The sequence below is a fragment of the Salmo salar genome, chromosome ssa12 (assembly GCF_905237065.1).
Source record: "Salmo salar chromosome ssa12, Ssal_v3.1, whole genome shotgun sequence".
NCBI classification, from domain to species: Eukaryota; Metazoa; Chordata; class Actinopteri; order Salmoniformes; family Salmonidae; genus Salmo; species Salmo salar.
In genome coordinates, this window is record NC_059453.1 from 13,362,501 (window position 1) to 13,377,918 (window position 15,418).

Consider the following 15,418-nt stretch of genomic DNA (forward strand, 5'->3'; position numbering starts at 1 on the left):
TGTGTGTGTGTGTGTTTTACCTGGTCTTTCTCAGGGTAAACTCCAGCTCTGAGGAAAGAAGCCTTCCAGCTGTCTACATCCTCCTGTGTGTCACAGGCCAGCTCTATCTGACGTAGGTCCTTATACACGTTCCTGGAACACACACACACACACACACACACACACTTAGTTATTGACAAAGTACACAAACGCAGTATTTCTAAATATTACATACACTGTTTACAGATACACACCTGGACTCGGTGTTGAAGATGGCGAATGTGTGTTTTGTGGACATGAAACCTTTCTCCACGTCTCTCAGCTTCAGATTATCTAGTGGCAGCATGTACTTCTTCTCTTTCTCCTGGAAACACACACACACACACACACACACACACACACACACACACACACACACACAGTTACACACACACACACACACACACACACACACACACACACACACACACACACACACACACACACAGTTATACACACACACACACACACAGTTATACACACACACACACACACACACAGTTACACACACACACACACACACACACACACCCACCCACCCACACACACACGTTATACACACACACAGACCCACACACACACACACACAGTTATACACACACACAGTTATACACACACACACACACAGTTATACACACACACACACACAACACACACACAGTTAGACTCACACACACACACAACACACACAGTTAGACACACACACACACAGTTATACACACACACACACAGTTATACACACAGTTATACACACACAGTTATACACACACACAGTTATACACACACACACACAGTTATACACACACACAGATACACAAAACACACACAGTTAGACACACACACATTTATACACACACGCACACAACACACAGTTATACACACACACAGTTATACACACACACACACACACACACACACACACACACACACAGTTATACACAAACACAGTTATATACACACACACACACACAACTAGCTAGCTAGATATCTAGGTGACATCATCTGTTTCAGTAGCTATCTAGTTAGCTAGCTAGATATCTAGGTGACATCATCTGTTTCAGTAGCTATCTAGTTAGTTAGCTAGATATCTAGGTGACATCATCTGTTTCAGTAGCTATCTAGTTAGCTAGCTAGATATCTAGGTGACATCATCTGTTTCAGTAGCTATCTAGTTAGTTAGCTAGATATCAAGGTGAGATCATCTGTTTCAGTAGCTATCTAGTTAGCTAGCTAGATATCTAGGTGACATCATCTGTTTCAGTAGATATCTAGTTAGTTAGCTAGATATCTAGGTGACATCATCTGTTTCAGTAGCTATCTAGTTAGTTAGCTAGATATCTAGGTGACATCATCTGTTTCAGTAGCTATCTAGTTAGTTAGCTAGATATCTAGGTGACATCATCTGTTTCAGTAGATATCTAGTTAGTTAGCTAGATATCTAGGTGACATCATCTGTTTCAGTAGCTATCTAGTTAGCTAGCTAGATATCTAGGTGACATCATCTGTTTCAGTAGATATCTAGTTAGTTAGCTAGATATCTAGGTGACATCTGTTTCAGTAGCTATCTAGTTAGTTAGCTAGATATCTAGGTGACATCATCTGTTTCAGTAGCTATCTAGTTAGCTAGCTAGATATCTAGGTGACATCATCTGTTTCAGTAGCTATCTAGTTAGTTAGCTAGATATCAAGGTGAGATCTGTTTCAGTAGCTATCTAGTTAGTTAACTAGATATCTAGGTGAGATCATCTGTTTCAGTAGCTATCTAGTTAGTTAGCTAGATATCTAGGTGACATCATCTGTTTCAGTAGCTATCTAGTTAGTTAGCTAGATAGCTACTGAAACAGATGATGTTACCTAGATATCTAGTTAGTTAGCTAGATATCTAGGTGACATCTGTTTCAGTAGCTATCTAGTTAGTTAGCTAGATATCTAGGTGACATCATCTGTTTCAGTAGCTATCTAGTTAGTTAGCTAGATATCTAGGTGACATCATCTGTTTCAGTAGCTATCTAGTTAGTTAGCTAGATATCAAGGTGAGATCTGTTTCAGTAGCTATCTAGTTAGTTAGCTAACTATCTAGGTGACATCATCTGTTTCAGTAGCTATCTAGTTAGTTAGCTAGATATCTAGGTGACATCATCTGAATATCCTGAATGTCTAAGACAACAATGGTATCTGGTTGAGGATTGGATCCGGTCCGGTCAAGCCACTAGCCATAGTATTAAGCTTGGGGCAACACGGCTGCTAGCTTGTTGGGATGTAATGATTCACCAATATGCATTGGTCTCTGGTTCAAATGTTTATGAAACAAGTGCATCGGTCTTCCATACCCCCCCACACACACCCTTACCTCCTCATCCTTGTACCAGGACAGTGACTCTGCAGTCAGGACGAACCAGTAGTCTTTGGACCCCCCCTTCATAATACTTATGTTGATAGTGAGCCAGCCCCTCCGGATCACCTACACACAGCGGGACAGACCATTAGTTCAGGATAGGGGGGTGAGAGAGAGAGAAGTAAAGGAGAGAGGAGGAGGGTGGTTTTTTGTGCTACCTGGTTTGGCATCACTCTCTTCTTGTTGTTAATAGCAGCAGTAACAGTGGTCCTCTGTTGCGCGCTACAGGGGAGACAGAGACCAGATAGAAAGACTATCACATACGTGGTGCTTCCCAATCATCTCTCCTTCTTCCTGAAGTGTGCTCTCATTCACTACTCCCCACAAGTATAAAAGCATTGGATTGGTGGAGTAGGCATGGGCTAGATAGGCATTTCAGTATATCAGTCGTTTCCTTTGAAATCAGTGAAGGGAAGAGAACAAGTGCACACTTTGGGAGAAAGGAGAGATAATTGGGACGCAGCCGTGGACAACTGACATGAGGTGGACAAAGTATAAGCTCTACAGGATCGGTGGGACGGTTGAGCTAATGTAGGCTAATGCGATTAGCATGAGGTTGTAAGTAACAAGAACATTTCCCAGGACATAGACATGTCTTATATGGGCAGAAAGCTTACATTTTTGTTAATCTAACTGCACTGTCCAATTTACAGTAGCTATTACAGTGAAAGAATACCATGCTATTGTTTGAGGAGAGTGCACAATTATGAACTTGAAAATGTATTAATAAACCAATTAGGCACATTTTGAGCAGTCTTGATACAACATTTTGAACAGAAATGCAATGGTTCATTGGCTCAGTCTAAAACTTTGCATATACACTGCTGACATCTAGTGGCCAACATCTAAATTGCACCTGGGTTGGAATAATACATTATGGCCTTTCTCTTGCATTTCAAAGATGATGGTACAAAAGAATGATAAAATAACGTTTTTTTTTTTTTTGTATTATCTTTTACCAGATCTTATATCCTTGCTTCAGGTCCTGAGCTACAGGCAGTTAGATTTGGGTATGTCATTTTAGGCGAAAATTGAAAAAAAGGGGCTAATCCTTAAGAGGTAGGTCGTTGCTAGGGGTTACATAGTTGACTAGCTTGGTGCTAGGGGTTACATAGTCAGGTGAAGGTTGATTTGGTCGTTGCTAGGGATTACAGTCAGGTGAACGTTGAAAGGTCATTGCTAGGGGTTACTAGAGGTCAACTCACTTTGCGAAGCCAATGAAGTCCTCATGGTTTGTGTTGATGTAAGACAGCTCAATGTCAATCAACAGCAGCACCTGAGACAGACAGACAGACAGGACAGACAGGTCGGGTCAAATCAAATCAAATTGTATTAGCCACATGCGCCAAATACAACAGGTGTAGTCCTTACAGTGAAATGCTTACTTACAAGCCCCTAACCAACAGTGCAGTTTAAAAAAATATGGATAAGAATAAGAGATAAAAGTAAGAAGTAATTTAAGAGGATCAGTAAAAAATAACAATATATACAGGGGGGTGCCGGTACAGAGTCAATGTGCGGGGGCACCGGTTAGTTGAGGTAGTATGTACATGTAGGTAGAGTTAATTAAAGAGACTATGCATTGATGACTACAGAGAGTTGCAGTGGTGTGGAGAGGGGAGGGGAACAATGTGAATAGTCTGGGTAGCCATTTGACTAGATGTTAGCCTCTCTTTCTCTCCCACTTGCCCCTCTCTCTCTCTTTCTCCATCCAGCTCTCTATCTCACCTGGTATTTGGTTTTGATGTCTCTCTCTCACCTGGTCTTTGGTTTTGATGTCTCCCTCTCTCCATCTATTTATCTCACCTGGTCTCTGGTTTTGTTGTATCTCTCTCACCTGGTCTCTGGTTTTGTTGTATCTCTCTCACCTGGTCTCATGTCTTTCTCTCTCCATCTCACCTGGTCTCTGGTTTTGATGTCTCTCTCTCCATCTATCTCTCTCTCTCACCTGGTCTCTGGTTTTGATGTCTCTCTCTCTCCATCTATCTCTCTCTCTCACCTGGTCTCTGGTTTTGATGTCTCTCTCTCTCTCTCCATCTATCTCTCTCTCTCTCACCTGGTCTCTGGTTTTGATGTCTCTCTCTCTCCATCTATCTCTCTCTCTCTCACCTGGTCTCTGGTTTTGATCTCTCTCTCTCTCTCTCTATCTTCTCTCTCTCTCACCTGGTCTCTGGTTTTGATATCTCTCTCTCTCCATCTCTCTCTCTCTCTCTCACCTGGTCTTTGGTTTTGATATCTCTCTCTCTCCATCTCTCTCTCTCTCACCTGGTCTTTGGTTTTGATATCTCTCTCTCTCTCTCTCACCTGGTCTTTGGTTTTGATATCTCTCTCTCTCCATCTCTCTCTCTCTCTCACCTGGTCTCTGGTTTTGATATCTCTCTCTCCCATCTATCTCTCTCTCTCTCTCACCTGGTCTCTGGTTTTGATATCTCTCTCTCTCCATCTCTCTCTCTCTCACCTGGTCTTTGGTTTTGATATCTCTCTCTCTCCATCTCTCTCTCTCTCACCTGGCCTCTGGTTTTGATATCTCTCTCTCTCACCTGGCCTCTGGTTTTGATGTCTCTCTCTCTCACCTGGCCTCTGGTTTTGATGTCTCTCTCTCACCTGGTCTTTGGTTTTGATGTCTCTCTCTCTCACCTGGTCTCTGGTTTTGATGTCTCTCTCTCACCTGGTCTTTGGTTTTGATGTCTCTCTCACCTGGTCTTTGGTTTTGATGTCTCTCTCTCTGACGTAGGTTGTGACAATTCTCTCCGTCTCTTCTCTCAGTCTGGGGTAGGAGCCAAGCTGTGGACCAACACACAATACTGCAGGTACTGACGGCACACACACACACCCACCTCTCTCTCACTCAGACACACACCATCCATCCAGCCAAACAAACACACCCCTAGTGATTGACATGTGTAGGGGACAGACAGTTAACATAGAGGGGTCATCCATCCAGCCAAACAAACACACCCCTAGTGATTGACATGTGTAGGGGACAGACAGTTAACATAGAGGGGTCATGCAGATATGACATTGATCCTGCTTGGTAGTATATCTGGTATAAACTAACATCAACCAGTTTTAATCAAGGAAAACCAGTTTAAACTAAAACAAACTGGTTTGAGGGTAGTTTTATCTGATTTAGGAGATTTTTATCTGGTTTTAGCCAGCATGCTCACAATACTGTCATAAATATCCCACAGGTATCCCAGCATGCTCACAATACTGTCATCAATATCCCACAGGTATCCCAGCATGCTCACAATACTGTCATCAATATCCCACAGGTATCCCAGCATGCTCACAATACTGCCATCACTATCCCACAGGTATCCCAGCATGCTCACAATACTGTCATCAATATCCCACAGGTATCCCAAGCTGAGCACTAACACCATTGGATTGATTTAGTGAAGGAGAGTCCAACTCTGTCTGCTGGTTTTATTATCTTCTCTCAACTTGTGTCCAGTTAAGACCTGGACAACCAGGTCAGGGCCGTTCCTTAAGACCTGGACAACCAGGTCAGGGCCGTTCCTTAAGGCCTGGACAACCAGGTCAGGGCCGTTCCTTAAGGCCTGGACAACCAGGTCAGGGCCGTTCCTTAAGACCTGGACAACCAGGTCAGGGCCGTTCCTTAAGGCCTGGACAACCAGGTCAGGGCCGTTCCTTAAGACCTGGACAACCAGGTCAGGGCCGTTCCTTAAGGCCTGGACAACCAGGTCAGGGCCGTTCCTTAAGGCCTGGACAACCAGGTCAGGGCCGTTCCTTAAGACCTGGACAACCAGGTCAGGGCCGTTCCTTAAGGCCTGGACAACCAGGTCAGGGCCGTTCCTTAAGGCCTGGACAACCAGGTCAGGGCCGTTCCTTAAGGCCTGGACAACCAGGTCAGGGCCGTTCCTTAAGGCCTGGACAACCAGGTCAGGGCCGTTCCTTAAGACCTGGACAACCAGGTCAGGGCCGTTCCTTAAGGCCTGGACAACCAGGTCAGGGCCGTTCCTTAAGGCCTGGACAACCAGGTCAGGGCCGTTCCTTAAGGCCTGGACAACCAGGTCAGGGCCGTTCCTTAAGACCTGGACAACCAGGTCAGGGCCGTTCCTTAAGACCTGGACAACCAGGTCAGGGCCGTTCCTTAAGACCTGGACAACCAGGTCAGGGCCGTTCCTTAAGACCTGGACAACCAGGTCAGGGCCGTTCCTTAAGGCCTGGACAACCAGGTCAGGGCCGTTCCTTAAGGCCTGGACAACCAGGTCAGGGCCGTTCCTTAAGGCCTGGACAACCAGGTCAGGGCCGTTCCTTAAGGCCTGGACAACCAGGTCAGGGCCGTTCCTTAAGGCCTGGACAACCAGGTCAGGGCCGTTCCTTAAGACCTGGACAACCAGGTCAGGGCCGTTCCTTAAGGCCTGGACAACCAGGTCAGGGCCGTTCCTTAAGGCCTGGACAACCAGGTCAGGGCCGTTCTTAACTAATCAGTCAATCGTACAAGTGAGAGAGGAGTGAAAACCTGCAGACATGGAATGGGTTTGACACCTGTGATTTAGCATGTTAGCACAAGGTGAGTTAGGGAACAGAGGTGAGAGTCAGAGAGAGGATTTAAAGACACAGGAGGAACGTTCTGATTGGTCAAAAGTAGGGGTTGAGTGACTGGACATGGTTGGGTAAACATAGGAAAGGATGTGCCACACAGAATGTCTTCCCCCTGAGCTACATAGGGTGAACGATAAAGACAAAGGTTTCGGGGCTGACGTTTTAAGCTGAGATAATGGGAGGTGAGTGTTTCAATTGGGTAATCGAGGGAGGGGTGGGGTGAAGGGGGGTTGAAGCAACAATCACTGTGAGGAAGGGGGCGGGTGTGGAATCAGAGGGAGGGGCTGTTGGATTTAGGGGCAGAGGTCGCGTTCCAGGTCGACTACAAAGAGCCCCACAGAGGAGGTGTCATAATACCCATAAAACCTAGTGGTCAAACAGGGAAATGTTTCCAATTGTCTTTCCACCATTCATTTTTCCCAAAGGAAATTTTTGAAACACTTAAAATAATGGCTGTGTTTTGTGTAGGCTTACCATGGCGTTACGTTTTGATAACCATGTAAATCTCTCTCGGACAAGGTGACTTTTATCAATATATTCGGCTCTATTTACTCTCAGATTAAATAGCCAGATTCGATCTGGCTTACGTCTGCAATGTAGTCAGCCTGGAACACGGCCAGTGCTTATGGGGAGGTGTGGGGGTAGTGACTACAGACAGCAATAATTCTACCCAGAGGGGTGAGGAGAAATTCAATCAATTGGGGAGAGTGGAGGGAGAGGAGAAGGAGGGGGTGGAGGGAGGGAGGGAGGAGGGAGACTAGCAGGAGAAGTGGTAGAAACAATTCTCTTCATTCTCTCCTTCCATCAATTTATTGGGTATGTTCCAATCATATCTCCTTCTTCCTAAAGTGTACACTCGTTCACTACTTCCCTCAAATCTAAAAGCATTAGATTGCTGGAGGCGTGGGGCTAGAGAGGGAGTTTCCAAGGTCATTTCAGTCATTTCCTTGAAAGGAAGTGAACAAGTGCACTCTTTGGGAGTAAGGAGAGATAATATTGACGCAGCCACTGTCCCTCTTCTCTCTTCCCTCCTTCTTTCTTTCCTTCCCTCCACTGTGATTCTTCTCTTTACCTTTTCGGTACACTTCTTGACGAGGGAGGTGAGCTCGGACAGGACGAGGTCTACGCATTTCAGACAGGGCTCTTTCAGCTTAATGATCTGCTTTTTCACTATGGCCTCAAAGGCTAGGTCAGGGGTGAACAGGCCTGTTCTGGAGCATCATGGGAGATGTAGTTTATCACGGTAGGGCAGGAGAAGGAGGAGCCAGGGAGTGGGAGGAGTCGGGGAGGTGTCCGGGAGTGGGAGGGGTCCGTGAGTGGGAGGGGTCATGGTGGGGAGGAGTCAGGGAAGTCCGGAAATTATAGAAACAGATTAAGAGAGGGAGAGAGGTAGGGGAGCAGTGAAAGAGAGAAATAAAATAAAAGAGAGATGGAGGGATAGAGGGAGAAGAACACAGAGAGAGAGAGAGAGAGAGAGATAAAAGGCATTTTGTTTAGTCAGTTAGTTCATACTGGCATCTGTTACTAAACTTTGACATCCACTAAGTCACAAGGTGTGTGTGTGTGTCCACGTGCATGCTTGTGTGTTAACCTGCAGCTTGTCTTCAGGGGAAACCAGAGACATGTGAGGAGAAACATAAACAGTCTCTCACACATCTAACAGCACAACACCCTGAAAACACTAGAAGACAAGCTATCTCCACATCGCCCCCTGTGGCCAGGAGTAGCATAGCATGGCATGTCAGGCACTACAGGCTCCATGCTCCCTGGTGTGAAGTCTCCCCTAGGTACAGATCTAGGATCAGCTTCCCTTCCCCCAATTCTAATCTAACCTAATCGTTAACCATTAGTGGGGAAAATGCTAAACTGACCCCAGATCACCATGCAGTGCACTACTCTGGGGCCTAGGTTAGCATGGTAGCATTAAAGGCTAGCTCTATGGTGCCCCCATGTGGGCTGAACTAGCATGACAGGGCATCACAGGCTCCATGCATTGCACCACCCTGGGGCCTAGGTTAGCATGGTAGCATTAAAGGCTAGCTCCATAGCGCCCCCATGTGGACTGGACTAGCATGACAGGGCATTACAGGCTCCATGCAGCGAGGTACCTTATTGGTGCACTGCCGCACGGTGTTGATGAGCTCCTGGATCACCAGGTCCATACATTTCAGACAGGGCTCTTTCAGCTTAATGATCTGCTTTTTCACTATGGCCTCAAAGGCTAGGTCAGGGGTGAACAGGCCAGTTCTGGAGGGGGCACACAGACAGACACACAGACATGTAGGTAGAGGCAGACAGACAGACAGACAGACAGACAGACAGACAGACAGGTAGGTAGGTAGGTAGGTAGGTAGGTAGGTAGGTAGGTAGGTAGGTAGGTAGGTAGGTAGGTAGGTAGGTAGGTAGGTAGGTAGGTAGGTAGGTGGAGACAGACAGGTAGATAGAGAGACAGACAGGTAGATAGAGAGACAGACAAAGGTTTCCGTTAGCCGGTAATAGCCGGCTTTTGGCCCAATTTTTTTTGTTGAAAAGCAGATAAATAAAATTGGCGCAGGCCAATTGTTTGGGAGTAGAAGAATGTTTTTTAGCCTCTTCATTGATGGAAATACCAGTCGATCAAAATGTTCAAAATTTAGTGGAATTAAATTGGCTTGTATACAGTATATTCGTTATGTATCTTATTTATCACACACGTACAGCATACAGATACAGAGTCTTTGAGCCGAAAATCTACCAGACAGCACGAGAGCTGCTGCTACAGCATCTCAAGCAGCAAATGCACAGGCAAAGAAAGGCAGGCTTCATCAGCGCATCACACACCACTATTCAAAGAACTAGAAGCAGTATGCATTTTGAAAACATCTACTTAATTTTTTGAAACCTGAACGTTTTACTACGTATAATGAGGCATGTCTTACCTTGCTTCAAAGTAGCCCAAATCAGAGCATATTATTTTATATTAACTTTATTTCATTGTCCAGAAGCCAAAGACACAACCCTGGTCATATTAACAACCCTGGTTATATTAACAACCCTGGTTATATTAACAACCCTGGTCATAATAACAACCCTGGTCATACTAACAACCCTGGTCATACTAACAACCCTGGTCATAATAACAACCCTGGTCATAATAACAACCCTGGTCATAATAACAACCCTGGTCAAACTAACAACCCTGGTCATATTAACAACCCTGGTCATATTAACAACCCTGGTCATACTAACAACCCTGGTCATACTAACAACCCTGGTCATAATAACAACCCTGGTCATAATAACAACCCTGGTCATATTAACAACCCTGGTCATACTAACAACCCTGGTCATATTAACAACCCTGGTCATACTAACAACCCTGGTTATATTAACAACCCTGGTCATAATAACAACCCTGGTCATAATAACAACCCTGGTCATATTAACAACCCTGGTCAAACTAACAACCCTGGTCATAATTACAACCCTGGTCATATTAACAACCCTGGTCATAATAACAACCCTGGTCATAATCACAACACTGGTCATAATAACAACCCTGGTCATATTAACAACCCTGGTTATATTAACAACCCTGGTCATATTAACAACCCTGGTCATATTAACAACCCTGGTCATAATAACAACCCTGGTCAGATTACAACCCTGGTTATAATAACAACCCTGGTCATATTAACAACCCATGCTAGTTGGTGTATATTACATCTCCCCTCTTTCTACATTTCTAACAGATATTTTCAGTTTTTTGACAACGGTATGTTCCCGCTAATTGCATTATGGAACAAACATTTGAGTGTAGCCTACTGCCTTCTGCACATTGCTGTACTTATAATGTGAAGAACTAATAGTTTATCAACATTTTAAGCTAAATGTTCTGATCTGTTGCATCAGCCATTTTATATGTTTAATGTAGCCTGGTCCTACTGGATGAATTTGGGATCCATCTTCCCATATCTGTCCCAGAGTCTGTTTGGAATAGGCTTTTTCTTTCTCCACAAGCTGACCAATAGAATATGTAAATGTTTCTACTATGGGGGACAGTAGCTTGACATAAGCTGGTGGTGTTGCTGTTTACTGCTCATCTTGTTGCCTGAGGAAAAGTCCATGTGGACAGTTATTCTAACATGTTCAAAGTGCACATCAGAATAAGGTACGAAGGACAGCACATCGTTGCATCCTCGACTTGCATGTTCAAGTTCATATGAATTACCATGAACACCACTGTTGAGTTTATATGAATTACCATGAGCACCACTGTTCAGTTCATATGAATTACCATGAGCACCACTGTTCAGTTCATATGAATTACCATGAGCACCACTGTTCAGTTCATATGAATTACCATGAGCACCACTGTTGAGTTCATATGAATTACCATGAGCACCACTGTTCAGTTCATATGAATTACCATGAACACCACTGTTCAGTTCATATGAATTACCATGAGCACCACTGTTCAGTTCATATGAATTACCATGAGCACCACTGTTCAGTTCATATGAATTACCATGAGCACCACTGTTCAGTTCATATGAATTACCATGAACACCACTGTTCAGTTCATATGAATTACCATGAACACCACTGTTCAGTTCATATGAATTACCATGAGCACCACTGTTCAGTTCATATGAATTACCATGAGCACCACTGTTCAGTTCATATGAATTACCATGAGCACCACTGTTCAGTTCATATGAATTACCATGAACACCACTGTTCAGTTCATATGAATTACCATGAACACCACTGTTCAGTTCATATGAATTACCATGAGCACCACTGTTGAGTTCATATTAATTACCATGAACACCACTGTTCAGTTCATATGAATTACCATGAACACCACTGTTCAGTTCATATGAATTACCATGAACACCACTGTTCAGTTCATATGAATTACCATGAGCACCACTGTTCAGTTCATATGAATTGCCATGAGGACCACTGTTTAGTTCATATGAATTACCATGAGCACCACTGTTCAGTTCATATGAATTACCATGAACACCACTGTTCAGTTCATATGAATTACCATGAACACCACTGTTGAGTTTATATGAATTACCATGAGCACCACTGTTGAGTTCATATGAATTACCATGAACACCACTGTTCAGTTCATATGAATTACCATGAGCACCACTGTTGAGTTCATATGAATTACCATGAGCACCGTGGTGGACACCCTAATCAGGTTATGCACCCAATACATATGGGTCCGGTACATTTATTAAATGTCCGGTAAATTAAAATGCTTCTGGTCAAATGTCCGGCTCCATATTTTCCTAACGGAAACCCTGAGACACACAGACATGTAGGTAGAGATAGACAGACAAAGATGTAGGTACAGACAAACAGACATGTAGGTAGAGATAGACAGACAAAGATGTAGGTACAGACAAACAGACATGTAGGTAGAGATAGACAGACAAACATGTAGGTACAGACAGACAGACATGTAGGCAGAGACAGACAGACATGTAGGTACAGACAAACAGACATGTAGGTAGAGATAGACAGACAAACATGTAGGTACAGACAAACAGACATGTAGGCAGAGACAGACAGACATGTAGGTACAGACAAACAGACATGTAGGTAGAGACAGACAGACAGACATGTAGGTACAGATAGACAGACAGACATGTAGGTAGAGATAGACAGACAAACATGTAGGTACAGACAAACAGACATGTAGGTAGAGATAGACAGAGAGACATGTAGGTAGAGACAGACAGACATGTAGGTAGAGACAGACAGACATGTAGGTAGAGACAGACAGACATGTAGGTAGAGACAGACAGACATGTAGGTAGAGACAGACAGACATGTAGGTAGAGATAGACAGAGAGACATGTAGGTAGAGACAGACAGACATGTAGGTAGAGATAGACAGACAAACATGTAGGTAGAGACAGACAGACAAACATGTAGGTAGAGACAGACAGACATGTAGGTAGAGATAGACAGACATGTAGGTAGAGACAGACAGACATGTAGGTAGAGACAGACAGACAAACATGTAGGTACAGACATGTAGGCAGAGACAGACAGACAGACATGTAGGTACAGACAAACAGACATGTAGGTAGAGATAGACAGACAGACATGTAGGCAGAGATAGACAGACATGTAGGTAGAGACAGACAGACAGACAGACATGTAGGTACAGATAGATAGACAGACATGTAGGTACAGACAAACAGACATGTAGGTAGAGACAAACATACATGTAGGTAGAGACAGACAGACAGACAGACATGTAGGTAGAGATAGACAGACATGTAGGTAGAGACAGACAGACAGGCAGACATGTAGGTACAGATAGACAGACAAACATGTAGGTACAGACAAACAGACATGTAGGTAGAGACAGACAGACATGTAGGTAGAGACAGACAGACATGTAGGTAGAGACAGACAGACATGTAGGTAGAGATAGACAGAGAGACATGTAGGTAGAGACAGACAGACATGTAGGTAGAGATAGACAGACAAACATGTAGGTAGAGACAGACAGACAAACATGTAGGTAGAGACAGACAGACATGTAGGTAGAGATAGACAGACATGTAGGTAGAGACAGACAGACATGTAGGTAGAGACAGACAGACAAACATGTAGGTACAGACATGTAGGCAGAGATAGACAGACATGTAGGTAGAGACAGACAGACAGACATGTAGGTACAGACAAACAGACATGTAGGTAGAGATAGACAGACAGACATGTAGGCAGAGATAGACAGACATGTAGGTAGAGACAGACAGACAGACAGACATGTAGGTACAGATAGATAGACAGACATGTAGGTACAGACAAACAGACATGTAGGTAGAGACAAACATACATGTAGGTAGAGACAGACAGACAGACATGTAGGTAGAGATAGACAGACATGTAGGTAGAGACAGACAGACAGGCAGACATGTAGGTACAGATAGACAGACAAACATGTAGGTACAGACAAACAGACATGTAGGTAGAGACAGACAGACATGTAGGTAGAGACAGACAGACATGTAGGCAGAGATAGACAGACATGTAGGTAGAGACAGACAGACAGGCAAACATGTAGGTACAGACAGACAGACAGACAGACAGACAGACAGACAGACAGACAGACAGACAGACAGACAGACAGACAGACAGACATGTAGAGAGAGAGAGAGACATGTAGGTAGGTAGATGAGAGAGAGAGGCTTGTAGATAATAAACAGACAGACAGATAATGAGAGAATGGGAGAATGAGACAGACAGACAGACAGACAGACAGACAGAGAGAATGAGAGAGAGAGAGAGAAAGACAGACAGACAGACAGAGACAGTCAGGTAGACAGTCAGACAGACAGACAGATAATTAGAGACAGACAGGGAGATAGATACAGTCAGGTAGACAGACAGACAGACAGTCAGGTAGACAGTCAGACAGACAGGTAGATAGAGACAGACAGGTAGATAGAGACAGACAGGTAGACAGAAAGACAGGTAGATACAGACAGACAGGTAGATAGAGACAGACAGGTAGACAGGTAGACAGAGACAGACAGGTAGACAGACAGACAGATAGAGACAGACAGGTAGACAGGTAGATAGAGACAGACAGGTAGACAGAGACAGACAGGTAGACAGAGACGACAGGTAGACAGACACAGGTAGATAGAGACAGGTAGATAGAGACAGGTAGATAGAGATAGACAGGTAGATAGAGACAGACAGGTAGATAGAGACAGACAGGTAGACAGACAGACAGACAGACGGTAGACAGACAGACAGGTAGATAGAGACAGACAGGTAGGTAGACAGACAGGTAGACAGAGACAGACAGGTAGACAGACAGACAGGTAGACAGACAGACAGGTAGATAGAGACAGGCAGGTAGATACAGACAGGCAGATAGTGACAGACAGGTAGATATAGACAGACAGACAGACAGGTAGATAGAGACAGACAGGTAGACAGACAGACAAATAGATAGAGACAGACAGGTAGATAGAGACAGACAGGTAGACAGAGACAGACAGGTCGATAGAGACAGACAGGTAGATAGAGACAGACAGGTAGACAGAGACAGACAGGTAGACAGACAGGTAGACAGAGACAGACAGGTAGATAGAGACAGACAGGTAGACAGAGACAGACAGGTAGACAGAGACAGACAGGTAGACAGAGACAGACAGGTCGATAGAGACAGACAGGTAGACAGAGACAGACAGGTAGATAGAGACAGACAGGTAGATAGAGACAGACAGGTAGATAGAGAGAGACAGGTAGATAGAGACAGACAGGTAGATAGCTGTCTGTCTGTACTTGCCTCACTCCGTGGATGTTCTTGATGGCATAACTGATCTCTCTCCTCAACTCCTTCTCATCAAACTCCATCTGAGCACAACACACAGACGGGACATCAGAGTGTGTGTGTGTGTGTGT

The 15,418-nt window shown here is 44.4% G+C and overlaps 1 protein-coding gene across 3 annotated transcripts in view; it reads right to left on the reverse strand.

The window, feature by feature from the left end:
- The window catches only part of LOC106592593 (dynamin-2), an 86,182-nt gene that overhangs the window by 14,813 nt on the left and 55,951 nt on the right, over nucleotides 1-15,418 (reverse strand). Inside the window, exons 10-17 of one of the 3 annotated variants that reach the window (XM_045690757.1) lie at nucleotides 15,303-15,370; nucleotides 8,058-8,196; nucleotides 5,111-5,197; nucleotides 3,619-3,689; nucleotides 2,572-2,635; nucleotides 2,369-2,479; nucleotides 234-343; nucleotides 84-132 (exon numbers count right to left, since the gene is read on the reverse strand). In XM_045690757.1, the coding sequence (XP_045546713.1) occupies nucleotides 84-132; nucleotides 234-343; nucleotides 2,369-2,479; nucleotides 2,572-2,635; nucleotides 3,619-3,689; nucleotides 5,111-5,197; nucleotides 8,058-8,196; nucleotides 15,303-15,370 (699 nt within the window). Of the gene's footprint in view, nucleotides 1-20; nucleotides 133-233; nucleotides 344-2,368; nucleotides 2,480-2,571; nucleotides 2,636-3,618; nucleotides 3,690-5,110; nucleotides 5,198-8,057; nucleotides 8,197-9,093; nucleotides 9,233-15,302; nucleotides 15,371-15,418 lie in introns of all 3 variants that reach the window. The other 2 variants (XM_045690755.1, XM_045690756.1) reach the window with 2 other exon arrangements.